Genomic DNA, 24,169 nt, shown 5'->3' with positions numbered 1-24,169 from the left:
TGCTTGAGGAGGGAGCAGAAGGTTTTGAAGCCTTCTCTGAATGTAATCTAAGAGAGAGAAGAGAGAACTTAACTGAAGCTTAATCTTGAAGTCAATTGCTAGGTATTCTTTAAAGGAGTTCCTTTTGTCATTGCACAAACTAGCGGAAGGTAGAAGTAAATGATAGTCATTTGGAGTCTGTGTACAAGGAGCCATCCATTTACTCATATGGAGAGCTACAGCCAGTTGCAGAGCTAGGGACATGGTAAATAGGCTACACGATAAAGCTCTCATATTTTCCCTTTTGGATAACTCCTTCTTTTAAATTTTCTTACAATATTTTTCTATGCACAGGTTTCTTCCATACTTTAATTACTAGTTCAAAACCTGTACAGTATTGCAAAGATAAACACTTTTGTTATGTCCTCATGTTGCAAAATTAAGGCAACTACTTGTAAATTTCAGCTTAAATCTGACAAGGCAGCGTGTAATTAGAACTTAATAAAATAAAGTTGTAAAAAGAAGTGTTTCTATTTTCACTCATTATATTTTGTCAACCATTCATATGAATAGTTTAGAAATGAACCAGACTGTGATAACACTAAAGTATGGGTCTTCAATAGTATCAATTCCCGGAGTATTGTATTCTTTGTAAAATGATAAAATAGGTCATGTTTCTCCAATGCATTCAAGTCCAAGTTTTAGGGCCTCATTCTATATTGTCTGTCCTCTTTCTTTAGCACACTTTCTAGCAACAAGTCACAGGCTAGGTGAAGAAAGAGTGGCGTGAATGATATTTCCCGTAAGTTCCAGGGCCTTTCCATACTGAAAATGAATTTTTGGGCAAAATGTTAGTTATCGTGATATTTTCAGGCCTTTTTGGCGAAATTTTGTATCCCATAAAACTTTTGTCCCACTTATGTAAAAAAAAAAAAAAAGTTGATTACCTATTCTGTTTTTGCATTTAGCTAGCTCTGATTAAATCCTTGAAAAAAAAACAAAGAGGATTAAACTCTTTTCTACTGATTCATATGAATCTCCATTGTTATGAAAGTTCATATTAGCTGACCATCTTTTCAAAATTCCCTGATAAAATAAGTAGGTTTTCTATTCACAGACTGAGATAACTTTCTTAGGAGATCCTGGGCAGAATGAGATTTTGTTCTTGCTAGAAAATTGCATTAAAACCAGTTCCTATTGGGCAAGAGGAAAAGAGTCTTATGTGCTGCTTGATACAAAGTCTATGGTCCCAGGTATGTTTTCTTTCTTTTTATTTAATCATAAAAGTTAATAATTGTAGAGATGATTTCAGTATCTCAATTAGCCATAATGTAGAAAACTATTTCTCATTACAGATGGATTAAGTACATAGTTGCTTCCACAGGCATATTTTTAGAAATAGGAAAATGATAAATCCTTTCCTTACAAAGCATTGTGAGGATTTAAGAGAGATTACATGCCTGATTAAGTTCACAAAACATAAAGTCAGTTTTTTCCTAACAAATAGCAGCATGCTGGTATACATATGTTCTGCACAAGCAAATTTATGTCTCTGGTAGTCTTTTTAATAAGGAAAAAGAAAATAATGATGTTGCTTTTTAAAACTACAGCCATATTGGAAATCGCTTAGCTAATTACCAATGGCAGAACATAAATGTTCATACTTCCTGAGCATAAGTGGTGTTGTCAACTCATTTTAATAATTTCAATAAAAGTGTCAGTTCTTACTAAGTCTGTGCATTTTGACATTAATGACGATAGTGGAAAATAAATACTCTCAAGGTTAGAATTTTATGAAATGCATAGAAGAAAGCCATTCAATCAAATGTTCCTACTCTGGGGGAATCGGGGAGGGTTGTCGTTGACGTCGGTCAGCGTGATATTCACTGTGGTGGTCCCTGAGAGTCCTCCCATCTGGCCGCCCATGTCCTTGGCTTGAATCACCACTTGGTACTGCTCTCTGTTTTCTCGATCCATGTTGTGCAAAGCTGTCTTGATGATACCTATGGACGTAGAATTTAGGAGTGGAAAGGGATGCATTAAGAATACTTTATGGAATCATTTATTTATGCAAACAAACAGACTGTCACCCATAATATACAAAGCACTAGGTAGATGTCACAGTGATACAAAGATGGTTATATACAGCCTTTATACTGAAGCTGATTATAACCACACAAGGGAGACAGATACATTTTTAAAAGCCTGTAATACAAGGAGAATAAAAAGTAAGTACAAGTCAAACCCCACAATAGTATAGACTAGAAGTAGTATAAATATTAGGTGTTAGAGACAGCAATCTAATGGCATGTGCCATAAGGGCATATACTACAGCAGCTGCTTGATTAATGACATTATGGTGTATTGTGAGCACATTGTTAAGAAAGCCTTATCCTCGAACTGACTTCTGTGTTTTACAGTGCTAAAGTGGCTAATTGCTCCTCAAATATACCTTCTGTATAGAATGTTCTGAAAATTTTCTAAACCATAAAACTATGGTATTAATAAAAGCATAATTTCTCTCACAGTTATCATCTTGTATAATATTTGAGAATTTAGATTTTCCTAAAGCTGATGTGAACATTTGTTTAACTGGTCCCCAAAGTAACCAACATTTTAAAGTTAGGTTAAGTTTATCTTTATTGGTAGGAAGCTCTAAGATAATTAATTAAAAGAAATTCTAAAAGTTTGCTTAATCACTACAGAGGGTTTATGCTTAAATTAGCTTTCTTTAAATAAAAATCACTGGAGAAGACTTTATAACCTTTTCCGGTCACACGTTCCAGTACTTAACAACTAATGAAGCTGAAAATATATTAAAAAATATTTTAAACAAGAATACCTCAGACAACAGGTCACATTTAATCCTATAGTCTTGGCTTCTAAGCACAGATGCTTTCTGTTCTCCAAATAATAGTGCTTCTTTATTTAAACATAGCAAATCACCTTAGCCATTTGTCTTTTAAGTTGAATAATTCTAATTTTTAATTCTCATTGTTTTTCAACTCAACTCCTTGGGATTCTTTCCAAGTTAACTGCACTTTTTAACACACAGATCTCCAACTATATGTAGTAACCTAGAAAGGTTTCTACCAAAATAATGGATGCTTGAAAAACACACAAATAGAACTTGGCTCCTATTATGAAAGCAAGAATATGTATAGAATTTACCATATCTCTGCCACTTATTAAAAAACATCATCATCTGATAATATGCTACTTTGTGGGGAAAATATAGAATGGGATAATGAGACATTGAAAAAAGGATTTTGTAAAAACTCCATTTTAAGGTCTTATCAGTTAGGCTGGGCTAGACAATAATGTTTCAACAACCAATGTAAAATCTCAGTAGCTTACACAACTAGTTTAACTGTTGTTCATGCTCTGAACAGACAAGTGGGAAGTTCTGCTCTTGGTAACACTGGGCCATTCAGGCTGAAGAACCCATCTCAACAGAGGTTTCCATGATTAGTGTGTCAGGGAAAGGTCTGAGGCCCTCTTACAGCAGCTTTATAAACGATGCTTGCATCATCGCCAGCCATCTGGTGTTTGCACAAATCAGTCACATGCATATGCCCAGCATCAGAGAAGAGTACAGAGGTGCAGTCCTATCAAATAACTAGAAAAGGAAGAGGGAGTGTGTCTGCCGACATCCCTACTAGCTATCAGAAAGGGTTCGTCTTTTAGCTTCACCCCAAACTGGAAGAAAAAATAAAGGAACGTGTAATTTGTCTGAACCTACTTATATAAATATGGTGGATGAAAGATTCACTGTCAGATTTCTTGATTAAAATGATCCTGATGTCGTGCTTGCAAATATATCATTAGGGTTTGTCAGAGGAATACAAGAAAATTCAATCACACTGATTGTTTTTATTAAAAAATATGCTAGCTCAGCAGAGTGTAGCAATTACAATTACAGATTGTTAAAAAAAAAAGACCAAAAAGAATTCTAACCTGTTTCTGATTCAACAGAAAAATAGGGCTGTCCCTGTAGGATGCTATAGACAACTTTAGCACTGTTCCCGTACGTTGGATCATCAGCATCAGTTGCAGTGACTTGGACAACAAACGTGCCTGTAATGACAGAAACATAGATTGAAGACAAAGGAAGGGTTCATTATTTCATAATGCATATTCCTAAAGAGGAAGCATCAGTTTAATTTTATACAGAGCTATCATGGGAACAAAGTGAACTTCAATGGGATGCTCCATTAAAAAGCCTTGGATTCTTCACTCTGAAGGCATGTAATGAACATGAATAAATACTGTAAGGATTACGTTAAAAAGAAGTATGGAGATGGTAATGACTTTGAGTGGAACTGATTCCCACTCATCTCCAATGACAGGATTTGACTGTATGTACTCCCGTTGTAGTGATTCTTTCAGGCTATTCAGGACTAAGTCCTACATTATTTTGTCCACGAGATTAGTTTAGAAGCTCTGCAACCAGGAGGCCACTTATGATTTTGCTAGAAATTTTGTCATTAAATGCTCTTTCTCCTGGTCTGAGAAGAAGGCGCAATGCAGGCACTATTTTATGATTTTAGAAATGGCAGGTTTTAGGACAAAACCTAAAATGGCTTTGTATGATAAAAAATATGGTGAACATTTATGTTAAAAATTTATTACAGTAAGAGACACACTGTCATGAATCCCCCTTGCTTCAAACACCCTGATCCTTCCAACTTTCTGAAGTAGTTTTTTTTTTAGACAGGGTCTTGCTATGTAGCTCAGGCTGGCCTTGAACTCACTATGTAGTTCAAACTGGCTTCAAACTCTTGGAAATCTTCCTGCCTCAGCCTCCCAAGTGCCAAACCACCATACTCAGTTTCTGAAGCAGTTCTGAAATTTCTCTTTCACGAGCTTTAGTTGTGCTATTCCGACTGCCTTGATGCCTGGATTGGAAATGTTAATGGAAATTTCTGTCAAATAAAAACATTACAGTGTGTCCTCATCCACCTTATTTGGTAGATCGGGTACCATGTGACTTCTCAAGCATCCCCAAAGTAAAAATGACCACGAGAGGTAAACATTTTCAATGAATTCAGGACATTGAGGTAGCCAAGGCAACACAGCTAAAGCCAGTCAATGAAAGACGACTTCCAGAACTGCTTCTGGAAGTGGCAAGAATAATAGAATAAGTGTATTTGAATCAAGGAATATTTTGAAGGGGATTATTGACAATACCTCTTCCTGTAGTAAATTTTTAACATTTAAACACACAATACTTTTTGATCAACCCTTATATGATAGAAAGATTGGAAAGAAACATCTTGAACCCATATCAAATTATATGCAAAGCCCTTCATACTTTTCTGCTTAAGTAATGACTAATAAATACTTTTATTCTTCAAACTCATTTTGTTGAGTTTCCTGTTACTTGCCATCCTACATAACAAATTTATCTGATAATTTCCACAAGTGGAAAGATTTTGAACCTACAAAGAGGTAGTTTTTGACTAGATAAAGAATTAAGCAGAACAGCAGAACATAATATTCTGAAAGCTATAATTTCAAAAAATGATTATGATTACATATACAATGAAAGCTATAATATTTTAATTGGCATTGTTATTTTAGGGACAACAGTCAGCTCATAGCCTTTAAAATATCCCTAACTACTCCCAAAACTATGCCAACTTTCATGTATACACTTTAAGGGCTATTTCACTGGAGAGACAGGCCATAGATTTTACTTGATTCTCAAAGGATTCTGTGATGTCCAAAATAGGTCAGACCCTCTGGTTAAGATCAAATTATGGGTAACTTTTGATATTCCCATCAGATAAACAGTAGCACACTGCTAGACTTCTCTTATCCATGAAAAGGGCAAGAAAGTTACATCTTGAGAATATTAGGATTTTTAAATTGCTCTCCTAATAATATCTGGCGAATTTCATTTATTGACAAAATAGATTGTACTGTGTCAAGGTTGGGTGTTCTGGATGCACCATGCTGATTTATGAGACACAGCACCCACCTCTGTACTCTGCCGGGGAGGTGGAACCAATGAGAGAGCTTTAGAGCATCTTAGAGGGGGAGCTGAAGGAAGTCACAAACACCCAGGTTCCTATTTAACATGAAACTTGATTGCTTTTGGTTTATGGTCAGGTGGATGTTTTGGGTACCTTCTAGTTACCAGATATTATATTAGATGCTTTGCACCTATTTTTTTTGTTTAATTCTCATAACAACCCTTAGGAGTTAACATTTATTATTTATTTTTTATAGAGACAGAACTAGAGGATCAAAGAGTCAGGATCAGAGAAATAAAGTAATTTTCCTAAGGCTACACTGCTAGTTATTACAGCAGATAGTTTCAAATTTAAGTCTGTTTGATACCATAGTCCATTTTTTACCTCCCTGCTGTTGTCCTACTATCTTTATGTAATTTCTGTAACTTGCCTTTGTATATCATAATAATGTCATATACATTGATAATACTGATGAATATCAACATTCTTGTGCCCACATGCAAAATTGGAAAAAGCCTTCCTTTTGTCAATGTGTGGTACTGTCAGCTACCCTCAAATACTCGTAATATATTTGTAATCTTGTAGTGGCTTTGAAAGTGGATGTCACCCCTTGAATTGTTCAGTGTGTGGCCTGCATATCACAGCTGTTCTGTGTGGTCCCAATGACCAGATTATCCTTCTTCTGTCTTTTATCTTTTAAAGGAAAAATATTATGTTCCCTAAAAAACCTTTCTCTTTAAAGAATTCTAATTCATCTTTTTGCTTTGATGATTGATGGTTTGTGATTTTTTTTTCTAACAAAGTGGCTTGTAGTAATGAGATGAGCACTTTCTTCATGAGAAAAATGCAGATGTTTTACAATCATTTCTGTAGATTGGATATTTTTCAGTTCTTGGATGTGTGAACTGCAATGCCTCTGATACCAGCAGGACGGAATCATGGAAAAGTTATGTAATTTGAGCGCTTTTGAATTTAAAGTGAAAATAAAAATACCCCTTTACTTAAGTAATTCAAAATTTGTCACTGTTTCCTGTACATAGAATACTTTGATGTTTTTAGGAGTGATGATACTTCAAGTAACCATCTCTATCCTTTAGACCGGCCTGTAAATTCAGAATTTTATTTTCCACTGGGAAATCCTTCCCTGGAGCTGAATTCTGATATGGCTCAGAGAAAAGGAGAAGGCTGCTGTCTTGGGCCCTACAAACCCAGTGGGAGTTTGGCGGGGACAGAGAAAAAGTAGATGAGGATGGTCTCCCTTTCGACTTCCCACCCTGCTGCTTATCAGGCCTGCATCATTAGAGGAAATGCTGTTTCCTTAAACAAGATGAGACTAGAGTAATAGTAGGCAGCACTTGTGTACTTAAAGGGATAGGAGTTGTTTGTAAATATGCTACTTTTGGGATTCAGCAATTTAAACACAGCTCAGCAAATTTGGCTCAAAGGATACACAGAGGAGAATCAGTTCTTGGTGGAAATCACATCTCACTCACCGACATCAGACATTTCAGGAACAGTAGCCATGTAAACCTCCTCGGTGAATATTGGTTCATTGTCATTGATGTCATGGATCTTGATGACGAATTCAGATTCGGGCTCTACAGGTTTCCCTGTCCTTCTGTTAACAGCTTGAGCTCGAAGTATATAAACGGGCTTCTTCTCCCTGTCCAACCTCTTGGTGGCCTGTATATCGCCTGTGTTTTCATTGATAATGAAGAGATCTCCTGCTCCATCTCCTGAAAGGATATATTTAAGTGATCCATCTCCTCTATCCTGGTCTGAATGTAACTAGTGTAGAAAAGAAAATTAAAGAAAATAAAAGTCAAGCATGTGATCCTGAACTGTTTTTGTGTTTACAGTTCATTCTGTATTAACTTTCGTTCAATCCTTTCTAAAGTATACAGGTTTTTTTTCTTTCATTATTTACATAACCCATCAATAACAAACATTTAATTAATAAAGATATTTCCATATAATCATGGAATTCTCCTGAAATGAAACAAAGTTTGGGAAAAATTTAGGAATCCTCCTTATTTTGAAGAAGGGAAATACTAAAAACCGGAGCAAGGACATATTACCTTTGCTGGAATGAATTTATTTTCACTACAGCTTTCCGGTTTTACTTACACACTTTCTTCCTCACTTATATGCATGCAAACCTACTAACAATTGATGGTATTGGAAAAGAATTTTGGTTTCTGAGTCAGAGAGAACTGGGTATATCCTGCTTCTTGGTGAATTCAGGGAGCTAAGCCATCTCTTTGCATTTTTAGTGGTAGAGATTACCATTCCTTTCCTGGGAAGATATGATGTCTGTTTATTTATGAAATTTAACTCAAAACATTTGAGAAACATCATAAGTGCTGCCATGAACAATGCCTTGAAAACCACCTTGCTAAGTAATTTCTGAGGTCAATTAGAATAATGACGTTTAGCATTCAGATTTTAGTATGAAATGAAAAAGAAGCTTTTGAGGCACAGAGCCAGACTACAGTTGAAAGGGTATGCATTTGGATTCCTGAAAATAATTAAGCAGATGATTGAGGATTCACGGTCAGCAAAGTGGGTCTCGATAAGGGACTGAATTAAACGAAGAGTAAGATATCATGGAAGTGGAACACGGTGATGATCTTAACTTAAGAAAGCAGGTCACATTTCCTCTTGCGAAGATCATTTCCACAGAGTAGGGTGTCTGTTGTTTCCTTGATTCTGTTTTTTGTACCCAGCAAGGGATCAGGTCTTTAGATAATTTTAAGAGTGCTTTTTTTGTGGAGAAAGACTACTTCAAAGCCTGGGGTACAGACAGGCGCCAGGGACATCGAGACAATTTGGCTGCAGTAGGAAGGCTGTTAGTCTATCTTGCCTCACTTATGCTGAAACAGAGGAGCTATGTTAACACGATAAAGGCCACAGGTAGACCAACTCTGCCTTCTCTACAGATACAGCACAAGATGCTCAGAGGAGTCTCCACAAACACATCTGAAAAGGGGCTCTCAGAGAAAGAAAAGGGACTTAAAAATTATCTAACCAGCCTTTTGCTAGACACAGTTCTAAGTGTGTTCTGTGGAATATGTGGTCTAATACATTCGCAACTTCCTCTTTTTTTGGGGAGAAACTGTCCAACGGTACTCACCTACAGCTAGTTACTTGCAGAGCTTGGGAATGAGAATATTATTCATACAATTAGTAGCTTTGAGTGCAATTTGGCAGGAATAATGGAAGATAAATGCAAATGGGGAGGAAATTGCTTAGAAGTGAGAGTAGTGCAGTAAGAAACGTAAAACAGGAGCACGCCCTGATTTGTGGAATGTGATGCGCTAAGGGAACCTTGAAACCACGAGGACACAGAGAGAGCCACTGGGGAACGTTTAACTCTCCGTCCTCCGATTTGAATGAAGGAAGAGCACTTTAAAAAAGCCATTTCATTCAGTCGGGAGTAAAGCAACCAGCCTCACTGCCCTTTGAATCCTTGCTTCAGGCTGGGCAGCTGTGGTTGGCAGCTCGTACAGTGCTGAGGTGCCATTTGCAAGCCCTAAGTCCGGGTCATGCTCCTTCTCCTAGCCTTACCAAGTGCAAGACTACAGCAAAGCTAATTAACCTCCCTGAGCCAGGACCCTTATCAGTAAAGCAAAGATAATAAGAGCTACACAACAAGGTTGTTGTGAAGATCTAATTAGACACCATATACAAATACCGCACTAATTGCCACGTAAACACGCAATAAAAATACAATATGTGGTTTATGAATTATAAAATGCCTTCCAACTTAAAGACATTGCTATTATCATTAGTTCTTATTTCATAATCAGCGTGTTTTTGCTCTTATTCTGACTTTGAGAACTTTGTTTTGAAGACTTTAAAAACCCAATTTTACAAACATCCCATATCTCTGAGGTAAAATCCGTTATCAAAAGCCAGTATTCTTCTACCTGGTGGCAATTGCTGTCTTTACATATGATTTATTATATTCTTCATTGCACTAGATTATAGACTCTCTGTGGCTGGTTCTTTCATCATCTTCAATATGTAATTGTTGCACACTTAGTAGGTGAATATCACAGCTGGTCACAAGATTTATTCAGGTAGAAGTAATCAGAAACTTATTTTTAGCTGTCACGAGAGACCATTTCGATGACTTATAGAGCAAACACCCGAGACAATATAGAGGCGCAGAGGAGATGCCAAGAAGGAGTGTGAACTGGGATTGTGTTGCAGATCAAAATTCTGATTTATCAATATTTGAAAACTAGTGGGAAGATGCATCTCCACTCAGGCATTGTCTGATAATAAAGCAATTTAACCTTCTCCCCCACTGAGCATTATCTGAGTCTGACCCAACGTTCACAGCAAAAACCTCCGAATGCCTCTCTTTTTTTTCTCCCCACTCTCCTCTACTCTGCTGAACTCCCCTGGGGCCAGTCCTTTTCTCTCTTCCTGGGAAAAAGAGGAAACAGAAGACATTGGGCCCCCACAAAAGCAGTGGCAACAACGGGGCATTAGGGGTTTATTGAGCAGTTAGATTTTAATTAGATTTTTTTCTTTTGTGATGTCATTCATCAAGGCCACTGTAAAAGACAGAAGTTAAACAACAAGAAATAAAAGGTTGTAGGCTGCCTGAGGAGTGTTTTCACTAATTTCGGTTTAATGTAGCTGTTGCATTAAGTTTAATCATCTGGTTCACTTTTAATGATTCACCATAGAGTAAAAATTATCTGCTTCCCTCGGAAAGTCACGTTGCACCTGTGGTGGGCAGGATCTTTTGCTATTGTGTCTGTAGCACTGTGTGCCAGAAGGGGCCCTTGGTCTATGTTTGTTTCTCTGTCCACTTCTTCTTTTTTAAAAATAAGAATGCAGTGACTCAGCAAATGAATACAGGAATTTGTCGCACGGCCCCATGGAGGGCCTCACCAGGTGGTGGTGGAATCATTGATCGCTCCGTATCCTTGTGGATATAACTTCCTTTTACTTGCTACATGGACTGGCTTCCAACTTAATTTTAATTAAATTCATGGGAACAACGTTCATGGTATAGATTTTTAGTGGTCTCTGAAGCTAGCTAACGCTGCTCTGTTGCTGACTTCCCATGTTACCGAGTCGCTGAGTGAGTGAACAAACTGAATGTTCTAAATGTATGTGATGTGGAGACGAAAAGTGGGCTCTGCAAAAATCTTACCTAGATAGCACACGTGAGTACCCAAGACAGCCAGAAAGGACCTCAGGGAAGGGAATGTGTGATGTTTGGTTGAAATGAACTGTGCAATCGTGACCAATATGCTTAGAGTGAGGTGCAAATGTGATGTGTCCCTCTAAGACAGTAATGGCTGCTAATCTGAGATGTCCTAGGGTACTTGGAGAACGGCTGTGGTGAAACGATGCTGTCTGACCGGGAAAAAAGTGGAGAAATAGCAGTCAAAGCTAAGAGAAAACACGTTTGTGCTAAACAGGTTGAATATTATTTTACATTAGGGAATAAATCTACAATCAAGTTATATCAAATTAAAGCTAAGTAAATTTAATATATATAGATACTTGCATTTATATATCTTTATAATGCATTTGTATAATGCTAATAAATATGCTTAATATTGTGAAGGCTGAGGAGATCTTATTGGATAGTTTCTGTTAAGAATAAATTGAACCATGCTTGAAGTACATGACAGGAATTAGCAACTGATTCCTTTTAGGGATTATAGGATTAGGCAAATAAAAATATCTTTTACTGCAATTTCATATTATATATTTTATTATGCTGTGCTTGAACACTAATGATTTAGCATTAGTTACCTAATTTATATCTGATGATTATTTTGCAAATGAAAAAGTTGAGGGCAGCATATTATTGGGACAGTGTGCTAGTTGTTTGCTGAACCCTTCTGTTAAACAGCTTTGTGTTACCGTAACAAAACATCTGAGATAATAAACTTATAAAGAGGGGAGGCTTATGTTGTCTCCTGGTTTCTGAGCTTTCAGTCCGTGGTCTCTCGGTGAGGCAGAACATTATGGTGGGAGAGTGTGGCAGAGGAAGCTGCTCGTCTCATGGCAGCAAGGAGGCAAAGAGGGGAAGAAGCCAGGGTCCCGATATTCCCTGAAAGAGTGCGCTCCCTCTGGTGTGGAAAACTCAGAGTGTCAATAAGGATAAAGTGTATAATTGATATTCTGTAATAGGAAGAAAAGGTCTAAAGGAGTAGGGGGAGTGGGAGGAGTAGGGGAAAGGTAAGAAGGGAAAAGAAAAAAAACATGAGAAAATGGAAACAATGTCTTTGTAAATAAAGAGTGGTGGAGGGGGTGAAGGGAGGGCAGGGGAATGGGGAAAAATAAAAAATCAAGACCTGTCATGTAAAGGTACAAGATCCCAATGATGAACCTAACTCTACTGTATACCTAAATTGTACCAATAAACTTAATAGGAAAAAAAAAAGAGTATGCTCCCAGTAACTTCCAACTAAGCCCCAACTTCAAAAGGTTTCATTACCTCTTATTAGTTTCCCCTGGGGACACAGATTTACTACTTGGGCCTTTGTGGGACAGTTTGGGTCCAAACTATAGCTTGCCTTCTCTGGTTCTTCCATAATAGTTAACAGCTCAGGGAGGCTCATGGCTCTTCTGCCTTTTCACTAAGTTTTCACAATGTAATGCATGTGACTCTGATGAGGGGAACTGAGCAGGCATTGGCTTATTCTCTACTTTTTATTCCCACAGACTGCAGCGGAAGTGAGGCAGAGCTTGGCTTCCTCTAGAGCGATGAGGATGATCCTGATGGGATCAGAGACCACAAAGTGAAAGAAAGCTGGGTTCCAGAATATCCTCCTGTCTGACCAGCCTATAATATGAACTAGACAAGTACCTCATTTCACTCACTATGTTTTTTGTTTGTTGTTGTTGTTGCAGTAGTTCTGCCTTTACCCTAACTCTTTGCTTCTCCAAATGTGATTTCTGAGCTGGCAGCACCCCCTGGGATCTGGATGGAAATACAAATTCTATGCCCTACCTACTTCCAGAATCAGAAACTCAGGGGGTGTTGCCTAGCATTGTGTGTTACGAAGCCCTCCAGGTAATTCTGCCCAGTGCTCAGGTTTGAGAACCACTTACCTAGGAAAATGATAATGGTTAGAAACAAGGAATTTGGGCCAGAGAAAGAGATAAATGTAATTCCATGCTGGTACCAGCAGTGTATCCTTGGGGAACTTTGTCAATGTCTCTATGTCTCTGTTTCTTCATCCACATGATGAGAATACTAATGATACCTAGCTTACAAGGAGCTTTCTCTAAAAATTCATAAAATAATATATGGAAAATGCTTAATAGAGGATCTAGCCCCGAGAAAGCCTTCCAGAAGTTACTCTCACATTCATAAATGTGAAGTATTCAAAAGGAAGATTTTGAAAGTGGAAATATTTGGGTCTAAATTCTGACTTTTCTATACTTCAGAACATTATTGAAATGATTTTAGTTTACCGTCTAGTCTTTTTTTTCTCATTGAATTTATCGGTCCATTTTAGGTACACAGTACAGTTACATTCATCATTGGGATCTTGTACCTTTACATGACAGGTCTTGGTTCTCATTTTTCCCCCTTGTCCCTGCCCTCCCTTCACCCCTCCTCTCTCCCCCTTTACAAACACTTCATTTCCATTTCTTCATTTTCTCATATTTTTACATTCTAGTCTTTATAAGATAGATTTCACTATAATTAACCTTGCCAGCGATTCCTCCTCTATCTCCATCTCAAGGGTTGCTGCCCCTTAGGCCTCTGCCTTAGGTCTTTGCTTTCCACATTTTACATATTCTCCCCAAATGAGATCATCTATTTATTTTAATGGGTTCTACCATCTTTGCGCCAGCTCTGCCCAAATCTTTATATATCCCCAGGAAAGACCATTTTCCTTAGACCTGTAGTCATGGATATGTTTACTTCCCAGGGGAGTCTCTCAGACCATTTACACTTAGCACATCCCAGGGGGTCTCAACTGGACCTTCTCCCTTCTCTTCTTCACCCCTATGTATCGCATCTTTGTAAAGGCCTCCTAGACCATCCACTCTGGTACCATCCCCACATTCAGTAATACCCCAGCTCCTGTCATATATCTCAAATAAATCTTTACTAACTTAATTTTTTTCCATTTCTTTTGCTACCAGCTTGATCCAAATCACCATTCCTCATTGTTCTCTTCCAAACACACAGACAGGTTTCTTGCTACTAATTTTCCTTTGTTATTAGACCAGCTTAAATAGAATACCAGCTCTAAAGATGCTGAGGTCTTCCAATCAAATCCTTCAGGGTCTCCTCTTTGCTTTTGGGGTGAAGTTCTTTAATATGGGATCCAAAGACCACTATGGCCTCTGTTCCTTTAGGTTCATCAGTCACCATTCTAACTACTTCTCCTTCTTTTAGCCATTCTACTTCTTGCAGTTTCTTGAGAATGCATTAGTCTCTTCCTTATCTAGGTCTTCCACATGTGGTCCTCTTGGCATAAAGCCCCTTTGGCATCTTTACCTGGTTAATCCAACTCATCTCTCAGGTATGCTTAATCTTTATCTCTTCAGGGAAGCTTTCCCTAAGCTGCTGGACTAAGTTGGATTCTCCTTTGTACTCCCAATTCACTCCCCGCTGGGTCATCAGAACATTCTATTTTTTTTTCTTTTTATAACTTGTTCTACAGATGTTTTTCTAGCTAGATTATAAGTCCATAAAGGAAAGCACCAAATCTGTCTACTTCTGTATTGTCAGCACCAAACTTACTGGCACATTATAGATCCTCAATAATTAATGATAGCAAAAAATGAATGAATAGATGTAAATATTAATTTGTATAAGATATCAATGACCAATTAAAGTTTTTGGCAGATAGCACACAATCGATAAATCTCCATCTCCTTTCTTGCTTGACTTTAGAATAGCTCTATATAAGAATATACACATATTTCTGAAGCTCTCAGATGATTCAGCAGTTATGATGAAACATTAGGCACATGGTCTAATCTGAACAATCTGAGAGTAATTCAAGCTATTGCCTCAGATTTGAATAATTCTCTTTTATAATCAGTTGAACACTGACAAGGTAATAAAACCAACTTCTATTGGACTTGTCAATAAGAACAAATCAGTTATAAGTACAGTAAGTTCATTGATCATTGTAAATACTTTGAATATTGAGTCAGCAGTCATTTGTCAATGATGCAAACATGGCAAGATTTTGCTGAATCATATTTTAAGTATCATCCTATTGCAGAAACTAATGGAAAGTGCTCATTTCCTTAGAAACATTGTTCTTTGTAAAATAGCTGTCAACCAAGACCATTTAAATGTTTATTGGCCTGAAGAGCTGCATAAAGCAGTACATAAAAACCATCTAATATCTGTCTTTTATAAACTTGCAATTTAGGCTTGGAAACATATATATGTATGAGATATATGTATATATACTAAAATGCAGAAAAAAAGCATTTAGACACTTGAATCCTATTACATGTTGGTTAGGAATGACAAGATAAGTAAACTGGAAAACAGCATAGAAGGAACTTGAAAACTGGACAAGATGGAATCAGGGGATGTGTCAGCTCTTTGATGGTTTAGAAAGACCCCTTGGAGAAGTTTAGATTACTGATGTGAGAAAAATTACTTTGCAACCAAAGAGCACATGGCATGATTTCAATTCTCAGTGTGGGAGAAAATCAGAGGAGGCTTTGAATATGTGAGTAGGGTAATAAAAGACATAAAGTCAGCAAAAATAGAAACACTCCTTTTCTTGAGTTGTAGGTTCACATATTTTCTCATACTGCACTTAGATGCAGCTTCTTTATTATTTTTTATAGCTTATCCCTCAAGTCTTAGACCCATTTAATATTAAGAACTTGGTATGTTGAATATTGAGTCAAAAATTTAGTGCAATATGATGAAGTCTACCTGACTAAATAATACGGTCTCTTCAGATAACTCTTAGGTCAATCTCAGTCTTTATTTTATTTTTTTAAATTCCTGTTTCTGATCTAGTCCAGGATGAAGCACAATATTTGAAAGAGAAAGATCCACATGACTTTGGTCAGTGGGAAATTTGGGGATTTTCTTCCCAAGGGCAGTCTGATGGTCTGATCTCTAGCCAATATATCTCATCCATTACTTTCCCCAGTGGAATCTATGGTTTTGATAGGTGGGGTAAGGATTTTGAATAAGGCGAGTAGCTTTATTATACCTCCCCTATTGATATCAGGCATCTTCCCAGGTCTGGTTGTAACTTCTCTATTCCTGTGGCACATGTGGTCCTTGCTAATGGATTGCTTTGTCCTTGGTAAGTACCATCTATGTGATCGATCTCCTCCTTTCCCTAGAGAAGCCTGGGAAAGCTACAGGGAAGAAACAGGGATTCTCCTGTATCATTTGATTGTCCCAAAGAGAAATAGTAACAAACCACTCTGCTTCCACCTTTACCTTACAATCTTGCCACTGTTTCCAACTAGGATCTCAGTTATACATGTCTCAGAGTAGTAGGTGTGAGAATGCATTGTGTGCTTGAGAGCCAGGAATGTGAAGTCGCTTGGCTTCAGGAATCCCCACCACATGAGTCTTGGTGAAAGGAAAAGTTCCTGGCACACAACTGGGGTGGAAATCTGACCTGTATCCCAGAGCCTGGCACAGATAATGTCTGGTGACTATTTTTATAGATGTAATCAGTGAATTTTTGTCAGGCTCATCTCTTGATATATTAAAAGGGCTCTAGAAGAATGTAGAAAAATCTTTTTCTTTCCTGTGACAAAACTAGGATAAGGCTGCTTCCACATTGCATGTGCTTTTTCCATTTTACCATATTGCTTCTTATGACCTGAAAAATATTTTCTGCACATAGAATTTAATTGATTTAAAAATTTTTAGCTTTAATTGAGTTTATTGGTATAATTGATTTTTATAACAGTAGAAATAGTTTATCCCTATTGTCTTATATGTTTCATCTTTTAATAATTATTCTGGGTGAGATTTAGGAAAATAATAACAGTAGATGTCTTTTAAGTCCATAGTATGGACCAAGAAATGTGTGGAATTTGTTGCATAGATTATATAATTTGTTACTTATCATGGCCCTTTTCTCATTCTCTTTTAACAGATAAGGAAAGTGAGGGAACATGGGAACTAATTTTGCAGTATCACACAATAGGAAAAAGATTTGGGTTTAGGTAATCAAACCTGTTAACCACGACACATATTTATTTTCTGCAGATTTTTACATTCAGTTCTATGAACGTTTATTAAAGATGCTATGCCAAACACTGTTTTAAGTGTTGAGTTACAAAGTTTTATCTAATTTATTGTTTTTCCATCCTGTGCATTATTGGTATTTTGGGCTAGATAACTGTTTTGGGAGTTGTCCTACGCAATTTAGGATGTTCAGTATCATCCCTTGGTCCCACCCCATGAGATGTCAGTAGCACTTTTCAAAATATAACAGTCAAAAATATCTCCAGATATTGTTCTGTAGAATCACAAAATTGAGAATGTCTATCTCCTATCGTCCATCTGTCTGTCCATCTATCCATCTCTCTCTCTATCCTTTTCTACTTCCATCTTTCTTATTATGTACCTTGTAACTTTCAAAGTACACATGAATAATACCAGAAGAGGTTCTGCATTTGCAGAGATTCTGCATGACCCCACTCAATTTAATCTTTTTTCTTTTGTTAGATTTAATAACCACTGAAACAGACCTTGTGTTATGTAGAGGAGAATTTCTGACAAAGTGCTAAAAGCAAAAGAATTTTAAGTCTAAACATAGAAGAAATTTATTAATTCCCTTGACATTCATCTCTTACACTCAATACTTTGCATTCAATGTCAAAAGTACCAGGCTATTAAATTAGGAGAACTAAAGTGCTATAGAACTTGTAGCAGGCAGAATAATGGTTCCTGCAAAGATGCCAGGCCCTAGAACCCTAGAATTCCTAAAACCCATGACTATGCTACCTTCTGTGGTCAAAGGACTTTGTACCTGTGACAAGATGGGAATTTTGAGATGGATTATCCAGGTGAGCTCAGTGTAATCACAGGGTCCTTTAAAGGAAAGAGATAGAGGAGAGATGGAGTCAGAGAAGAACATGCAATAATCAAAGGAGAGAGGAAGATAGAGATAGAGAGAGAGAGAGAAAGAGAGAGAGAGGGAGAGAGAGAGAGAGGAGAGAAGAGAAAGGATAGAGCTGTTTTTGGTTTAAAGATGGAGGACAAGGCCATAAATCAAGAGATGCAGGTGGGAGCTGGAAAAGGCAAGGACACAGATTGTCCCTGGAGTCTCTGAAAGAGCATCTTTCAGACACCTTGATTTTAGCCCAGTGAAACTCATTTCAGACTTTTGATCTCCAGAATTGTAAGATGATGAAATATTATTTAAAGTCACTAAAACTGTGGTGATTTGTTAAGCAGCAATAGAAAAGTTCCTCATCACTGTAATTCTTGGTGAATTTAAACTGTATACGATCCTTAAAGAATTCCAGTGGAAGAGAGATTGAAGACTTACTATGCATCAGGCACTTCAGGAATGTGTATTACCTGAATTAATTATCCCTATGATGCCTCCCTCCCGCCCCCGCTCTTTCTCTTTGTTTCAGATTAGGAAATGGGGGCCAGAGAGGTTAAGTAATTTACTTAAAGTTAATGGAAGAGCCAGGAAAGATACCAAAATCCAAAATCTGCATGACTCCAAAGTCTATCTATGCATTAAATTTGATGTGCGATACAGCACATTGCCAAAGCAATACTCTCCACAACGACTATAAACATTCTGGATTCATTGTATTTATTATATTAGACCCCAGGCTAAGTTATTTGTAAATTCTATTGACACAGATGATACAAACTGTAATAAATGTTATTATTCATTTGGGATTTATCAATTAAACAGATGCCTTTTGGTTTATTAGCTGCATGAAGTTATTTCCCAAAAAGGCATTGTTTACTGCCTTTCTCTTGGCTTTTGAAGCCCAAGGTCCTTTATGTCTTGCCAGACTGTGACATTAGTTTCAGCTCCTGCTTAGTCTAACATTTTCATTTTCAAAAAGCCAATGGTAAATCAAGCTGAGAGCTAGATATCCAGTCAAAAATTGATTTAGTATGGCATTGTAACTTATCAGTTATAATCTTACCTTTTTGCCTTACAGAGTAATCTCTGTAGCCATTGACAAATCCAAGGAGGGACACACACACACACACACACACACACACACACAAACACACACTCCCTACTACCAATCCATCTTTCTGACACACATGCCATGTAGGAAAATATTAATAGATAAATGCAGATATTTGAGACTTGATTATTCCCATAGCAGAAAATTTTAAAAAATGCATTCCTTAATAGCTAATGGATTTTCCCCAAAATATATTTTTCCTGAAAGGTAAAATATATGTTGCATATGATATTCATATATGCTGACTCTTACTTAGGATCTAAAATCTCAAAGCTTTCTCTTTATGAAGCGAGCAGTTTGTTTGAAGGCAGGCCTATTCCTTATTCAAATTCATAACTCTCAAGCAACCTGAATGTGCACAGTAAATGATGATTAAATTGAATTCTGTAACCTGCTCATACAGTCAAGGAAATAATGGTGAACAATTCCAGGAAAGAAGATTATGAGCTCATTTATTAGGTTTTCTTGCTTTGGAAGGAGCCTAAGTTTTTAAATGATTCCAAAAGCTTCTCTCTCTCTCTTTTTTTTTTCCTTTAAGGGAACTGTGAACTGATCAGTAAAACATTACTGCCCCATGGTGAGGCTGGGGAAAGCGTCTTCACTGTGACATTAGTGCCATGACCTCCTATGGTCTTTTCACCAGTATCCAGCTTCAGAACATGTATTCTGTTCTCTCATTTGCCATCATGTTTAAAACACTCTATTACTTTTTAAATTTCTTAAATTACGTGGTATAAAGAAAGCATCAGATTTAAGTCTGTCAAAACAGGTGGGCTCCAGCCCCAGCTCTGGTGGTCTCCCAGCAATGAACCTGCAGTTCCCACACCCACCTGTAATTCTGTTTCCTCACTCAGAAAAGGACTGAATCATGTGCAATTGAAAGAGTGGCCACGAGGATTGTTTGAGGAATGCCTGTGTGTGCGAGAGCATCTTATAAACTCTAGAGCCTGATAAAACAGGTACAAATATGATTAAGGCTGGCCTTGAATTTACTATGTAGCCCAGACTGGCCTTGAACTTGAATCAGTCCTCACCTCAGTCTCTCAAGCACTGAGGCTACAGGCATGTGCCACCATGTCCAGCAGCATTATTATTTTAAAACTCAAGTAAGTGATGTCTAGACTGATGCTTTATAAAGCACTGCCAGTCAAGTTTGCTTATGTAATTCAATTTTATCAATTTAGTTTAAAACTCTCTTTTGCTTACTTTGATTTTAAAAATGCTTTTTAAAGAGGCAGATGAATAGGCAGTTGCCAAGATCATAGCTTCAATTCAAGGTAAATCTCTCCCCCTCCATTTTTAAAAAACATGTTATACATGATTGGGAGGATAGACAGACATTTAATACACAAAGAGGACAGGCCAGTAATGCTTCACATGGTTTCTAAAGGGGAATTGGCTTCCTGATGATATGTACATTCACTGCTCTCTCCTCCCACCAGCGCCGCCCCCAGATTCCAGATCAAACAAGGAAATGAGCCTGATCTTTATGTTTTACAGCATATGAAAACAATAAATCAAACATGAAGAAATTTTGAATAACTGCATTGTAAAGCAAATACTTATTTGTGTGTCCTCCTTTACGTCTCTCTCTCTCTCTCTCTCTCTCTCTCTCTCTCTCTATTGGGGATTGAACTCAGGACATTGTGCTTGCCAGGCAGGCGGCACAATCACTGAGCTATATCCCCAATCCCCATGTTTTTCTTCTAAGCTACACTACACTCATATAAGTGGTAGAAAGGGTTAAAATGAGATTATTTTCTAGAAATGATTTTTTCCTGTAGAAACTCTAAATATGCTGATTAGAAGATATAATTAGTCATTGCAGAGAGGAAACTAGTCATTGTAAAGAATTTCCATTCCTGTATTGTCACATTTCTCTCTAGAGGTGATTTTTGTGAAACACTGCAGGCAACATCCTCAGGTCTAAATGATTTCTTTTACTCAGCACTGGAATGTCTGCACATTGCAGCTTCTTAGGAATTTTAAGAAAAAGCAACTTGCTTTCTATTGGTTAACTCTTCTTAGCATTTTTCTCCTTTTCTTGAAATCTTTCTTCTACTAACACCTTAAATATTGCCTGGTTTTCATTTGTTAAAGTCTTAAAGGAACCAACTTTAATGATATATTACTATTTGTTGTATGTTTTCTTTTTTCTTGTTTGTTTATGTACATATAACTCTGTGTTCTGGTTTACACTAAGGAAGCTGGAAATTTCTCCTATTGTATCATAAAATATTTGTGCCATTTTGATATGAAATTTCCAGAGGTAGTTTCTGTAGAAGGAATTTCATAATAAATTTGGTTTATGTGTTTGCTTTCTAATACATTCCTGAACTTTAAAGAAATGTAGAACTTTACTTTTCAACCCAAGGGCCCAAAACACTATCAGTGGTGTGCATATCAAACCATGTACCAATGAATGAGAAAATTCTAATTAATGTATAGCATAGTTATTACAGTTAGTAATACTGTATTTTAAATACTTGCAGTTGGCTGAATGGACCTTAAAAGTTCTCACCATAGAAACATATCAAGATAACAATGAAGAGGTGATAGGTATATCAATTAGATTGATTATAATAATCATTTCATAATGCATGTGTGTATCAAAGCATCACATTATACATCTTACATCTACAGAATCTTGTTTTGTTAATGGTACTTCAATAAGGTTGGAGAAGAGTTGAGAGACTATTTTTAGATGACAAGCTGGATTGCGGGGGGCAAGATCACTAATTTCAGTAAGGTTTGGCTGTCTCAAGTGTCTAAAATCTAAATACCCCTAGGGATATAGAGATCAATAAGACACATAGCCTACAGTTTTTAAGAGTATACAGAGATGTAAGTATTCACAAGTTTAAATTCAGTATGTAAAGTAAAACTGAACAACCAGTCCTGGAATTGAATACAAAACTCAACTCAATATGTTTAAGGTCAAAATTTAATCTTAAACTGAGCATTGATTATTTGGCTCATAAGCAAGTAAAGCATTCAGGGTAAAGAACTAAATCAACAGTAATTTTCCCCACAACAAAACTTTTGTTCAATAATCAAGAGATCACCATATTAATTTTAACTTAACTGTCATAACAAATCCAACTTAAAACCTTACTTTGCTCAAGTTATTTTTTTAAATCGTTGGATGCCTTAAAATTGCTTTTATGGAAAGAAATAAGTTCTTGCTGTGTTTGTATAAAATTATTGACTCCTCACCTCAAGAATTTTGCTCCTGCACTCATTCAATAGTTGAGGAAATAGGGGGCCACGAAGGGTTTAGATAGTTCACTCAGTATGACATGGGTAATCAGCAACACAGCTGGGGCTCACACACAGTCGGACTGTGCTATTAACTCACACTTTCTTGAGTAATTGTTGAATGAATGAAAAGCATTTTCTCTCCAATCTATTCAAAAAATTGCCATAGCCAAGATAACTTATTCAATTGCCTTCTTAACTCCAATCTCTGTACCCTCTAGTCAGCATTAAATCCCACATCCAAAGGGATATTTTAAGCTTTTCATTGTGCTCTCAATACTGCCTTCAAGTCCTTTGAAACACACCAACTCACCTAAAATATTTATTCATATATCTCACCCAAAATATTTATTCATATATCTTGCTCATGTATACAGTTCAATCTTTTAAAATGCCTCTCTTCTTGTGCGTATATATTTTCTGTGAAGGAGAAAGACTAGGAGAAACTATAAATATGTTCCTTGTGAAAAATTTTGGCATGTGGCTCTTTTTTCTTATTCCAGCGCCATGATTTCAAATTGGATTCCTTACAGTGGCTTTTGAGAATACTTGTTACTTTGATTTACTTATAAATAAGAGAAATTTTATTTTCTTATGGGGAATTCTGTATTTTCTTTTGACCTCTTCTTCAATGCCAGCTAGAAAGATACATTTGCAAAAGATACTGCTCCCTTTACTGTGCTCTGAGGGATTTCTGTTTCATTTTCATCTTGATGAGTGACAACATGAAATCTTACAGAAAGATGGAGCCTGCTACTAACAATCTCCTCCTAAAAACTGGTCACTTGAGGTTCTAATGGCACAATGATGTCTAAATATAGCCTCTCGATCTTAGGAAGGCTACCAAAAGGCTAAGGAAAAACCTGTTTGCTTATGGTGGTTGGAGCTTACGGAAGATATCTTCTAATTTGGCTCAAAAGGTTGGGGGCCTCTCAAAGGTCAGTGTATAATTCTGGTTTCAATATATACAGGATATCTTTGGCTATTCAAATCAGTGGAAATGAAAAACAAAACAAAATTAAAACAATGGGTTAAGAAACTACTGACAGCTCATTACAATGTTAGGAATTTGTTGTTTAATTTTTGATGTGTAATTCAGCTAAATTTGTAACTAGGAATTTTGATTTGAAAGGAATTATAAACTAGAACAGTGACGTTCTGCATATTTATATTCTCATCTAATATAGAAGACCCATAATATGCCCCAAACAAGGAGCTCTGGTGCAAGCCAGGTAGTCACACGCTTTAGGAATAACACTAACAGGTTAAGGTAGTCAGTAAGGAAATACTCAGCAATGTCTACAGAATAGATTCCAGAGGGTTTGTTACAATGAGCACAGCAGCCTTTATGACCTTCAACAATCTCTAGCTGCATTTAACTGATGGAACATGGACATAAAATGCTATATCAGAAGCAAAAGTGATCTCAACTCTCTTTTGTCTGTCTTGATCCCTTAATTTTGTTCCACAAACTAAGCAAAAGCCTACCAGATTCCACTTGTATAATGAAATGGAAGTTGGAGGATTCTAGATTGGGTCTTTATTCGGCTTTCTGGAAGCCATTCTGCTTATTCTGTAGAACAAGCCTTTGGGTTTATGATGAAAGTCAGACATCTTACTCTTCCGCTGTCCACATTACTGTCATGTACAGAAGGAAGTTGAAGAGTCAGAAAATCGATTCTGGGTCCGGGATTTAGCTCAGTGGTCTGGTGGACTGCCTTGCAAGCGCAAGGATCCGAGTTTAATCCCCAGTACCAAAAAAAAAAAAAAAAAAAAAAAAAAAC

The 24,169-nt window shown here is 36.9% G+C and overlaps 1 protein-coding gene across 1 annotated transcript in view; it reads right to left on the bottom strand.

Moving 5' to 3' along the window:
* Positions 1-24,169, bottom strand: part of Cdh6 (cadherin 6) — a 132,187-nt gene that overhangs the window by 21,512 nt on the left and 86,506 nt on the right. Inside the window, exons 3-5 of the mRNA XM_010605422.2 lie at positions 7,451-7,745; positions 3,937-4,056; positions 1,815-1,982 (exon numbers count right to left, since the gene is read on the bottom strand). Coding sequence (XP_010603724.1) covers positions 1,815-1,982; positions 3,937-4,056; positions 7,451-7,745 — 583 coding nt within the window. The remainder of the gene's footprint in view (positions 1-1,814; positions 1,983-3,936; positions 4,057-7,450; positions 7,746-24,169) is intronic.

The sequence above is a fragment of the Fukomys damarensis genome, unplaced genomic scaffold, assembly GCF_012274545.1.
Source record: "Fukomys damarensis isolate Sample0158 unplaced genomic scaffold, DMR_v1.0_HiC HiC_scaffold_1, whole genome shotgun sequence".
Classification (NCBI taxonomy): Eukaryota; Metazoa; Chordata; class Mammalia; order Rodentia; family Bathyergidae; genus Fukomys; species Fukomys damarensis.
The sequence above is the reverse complement of the archived record's forward strand: the minus strand, read 5'-3'. Positions and strand labels throughout refer to the sequence as shown.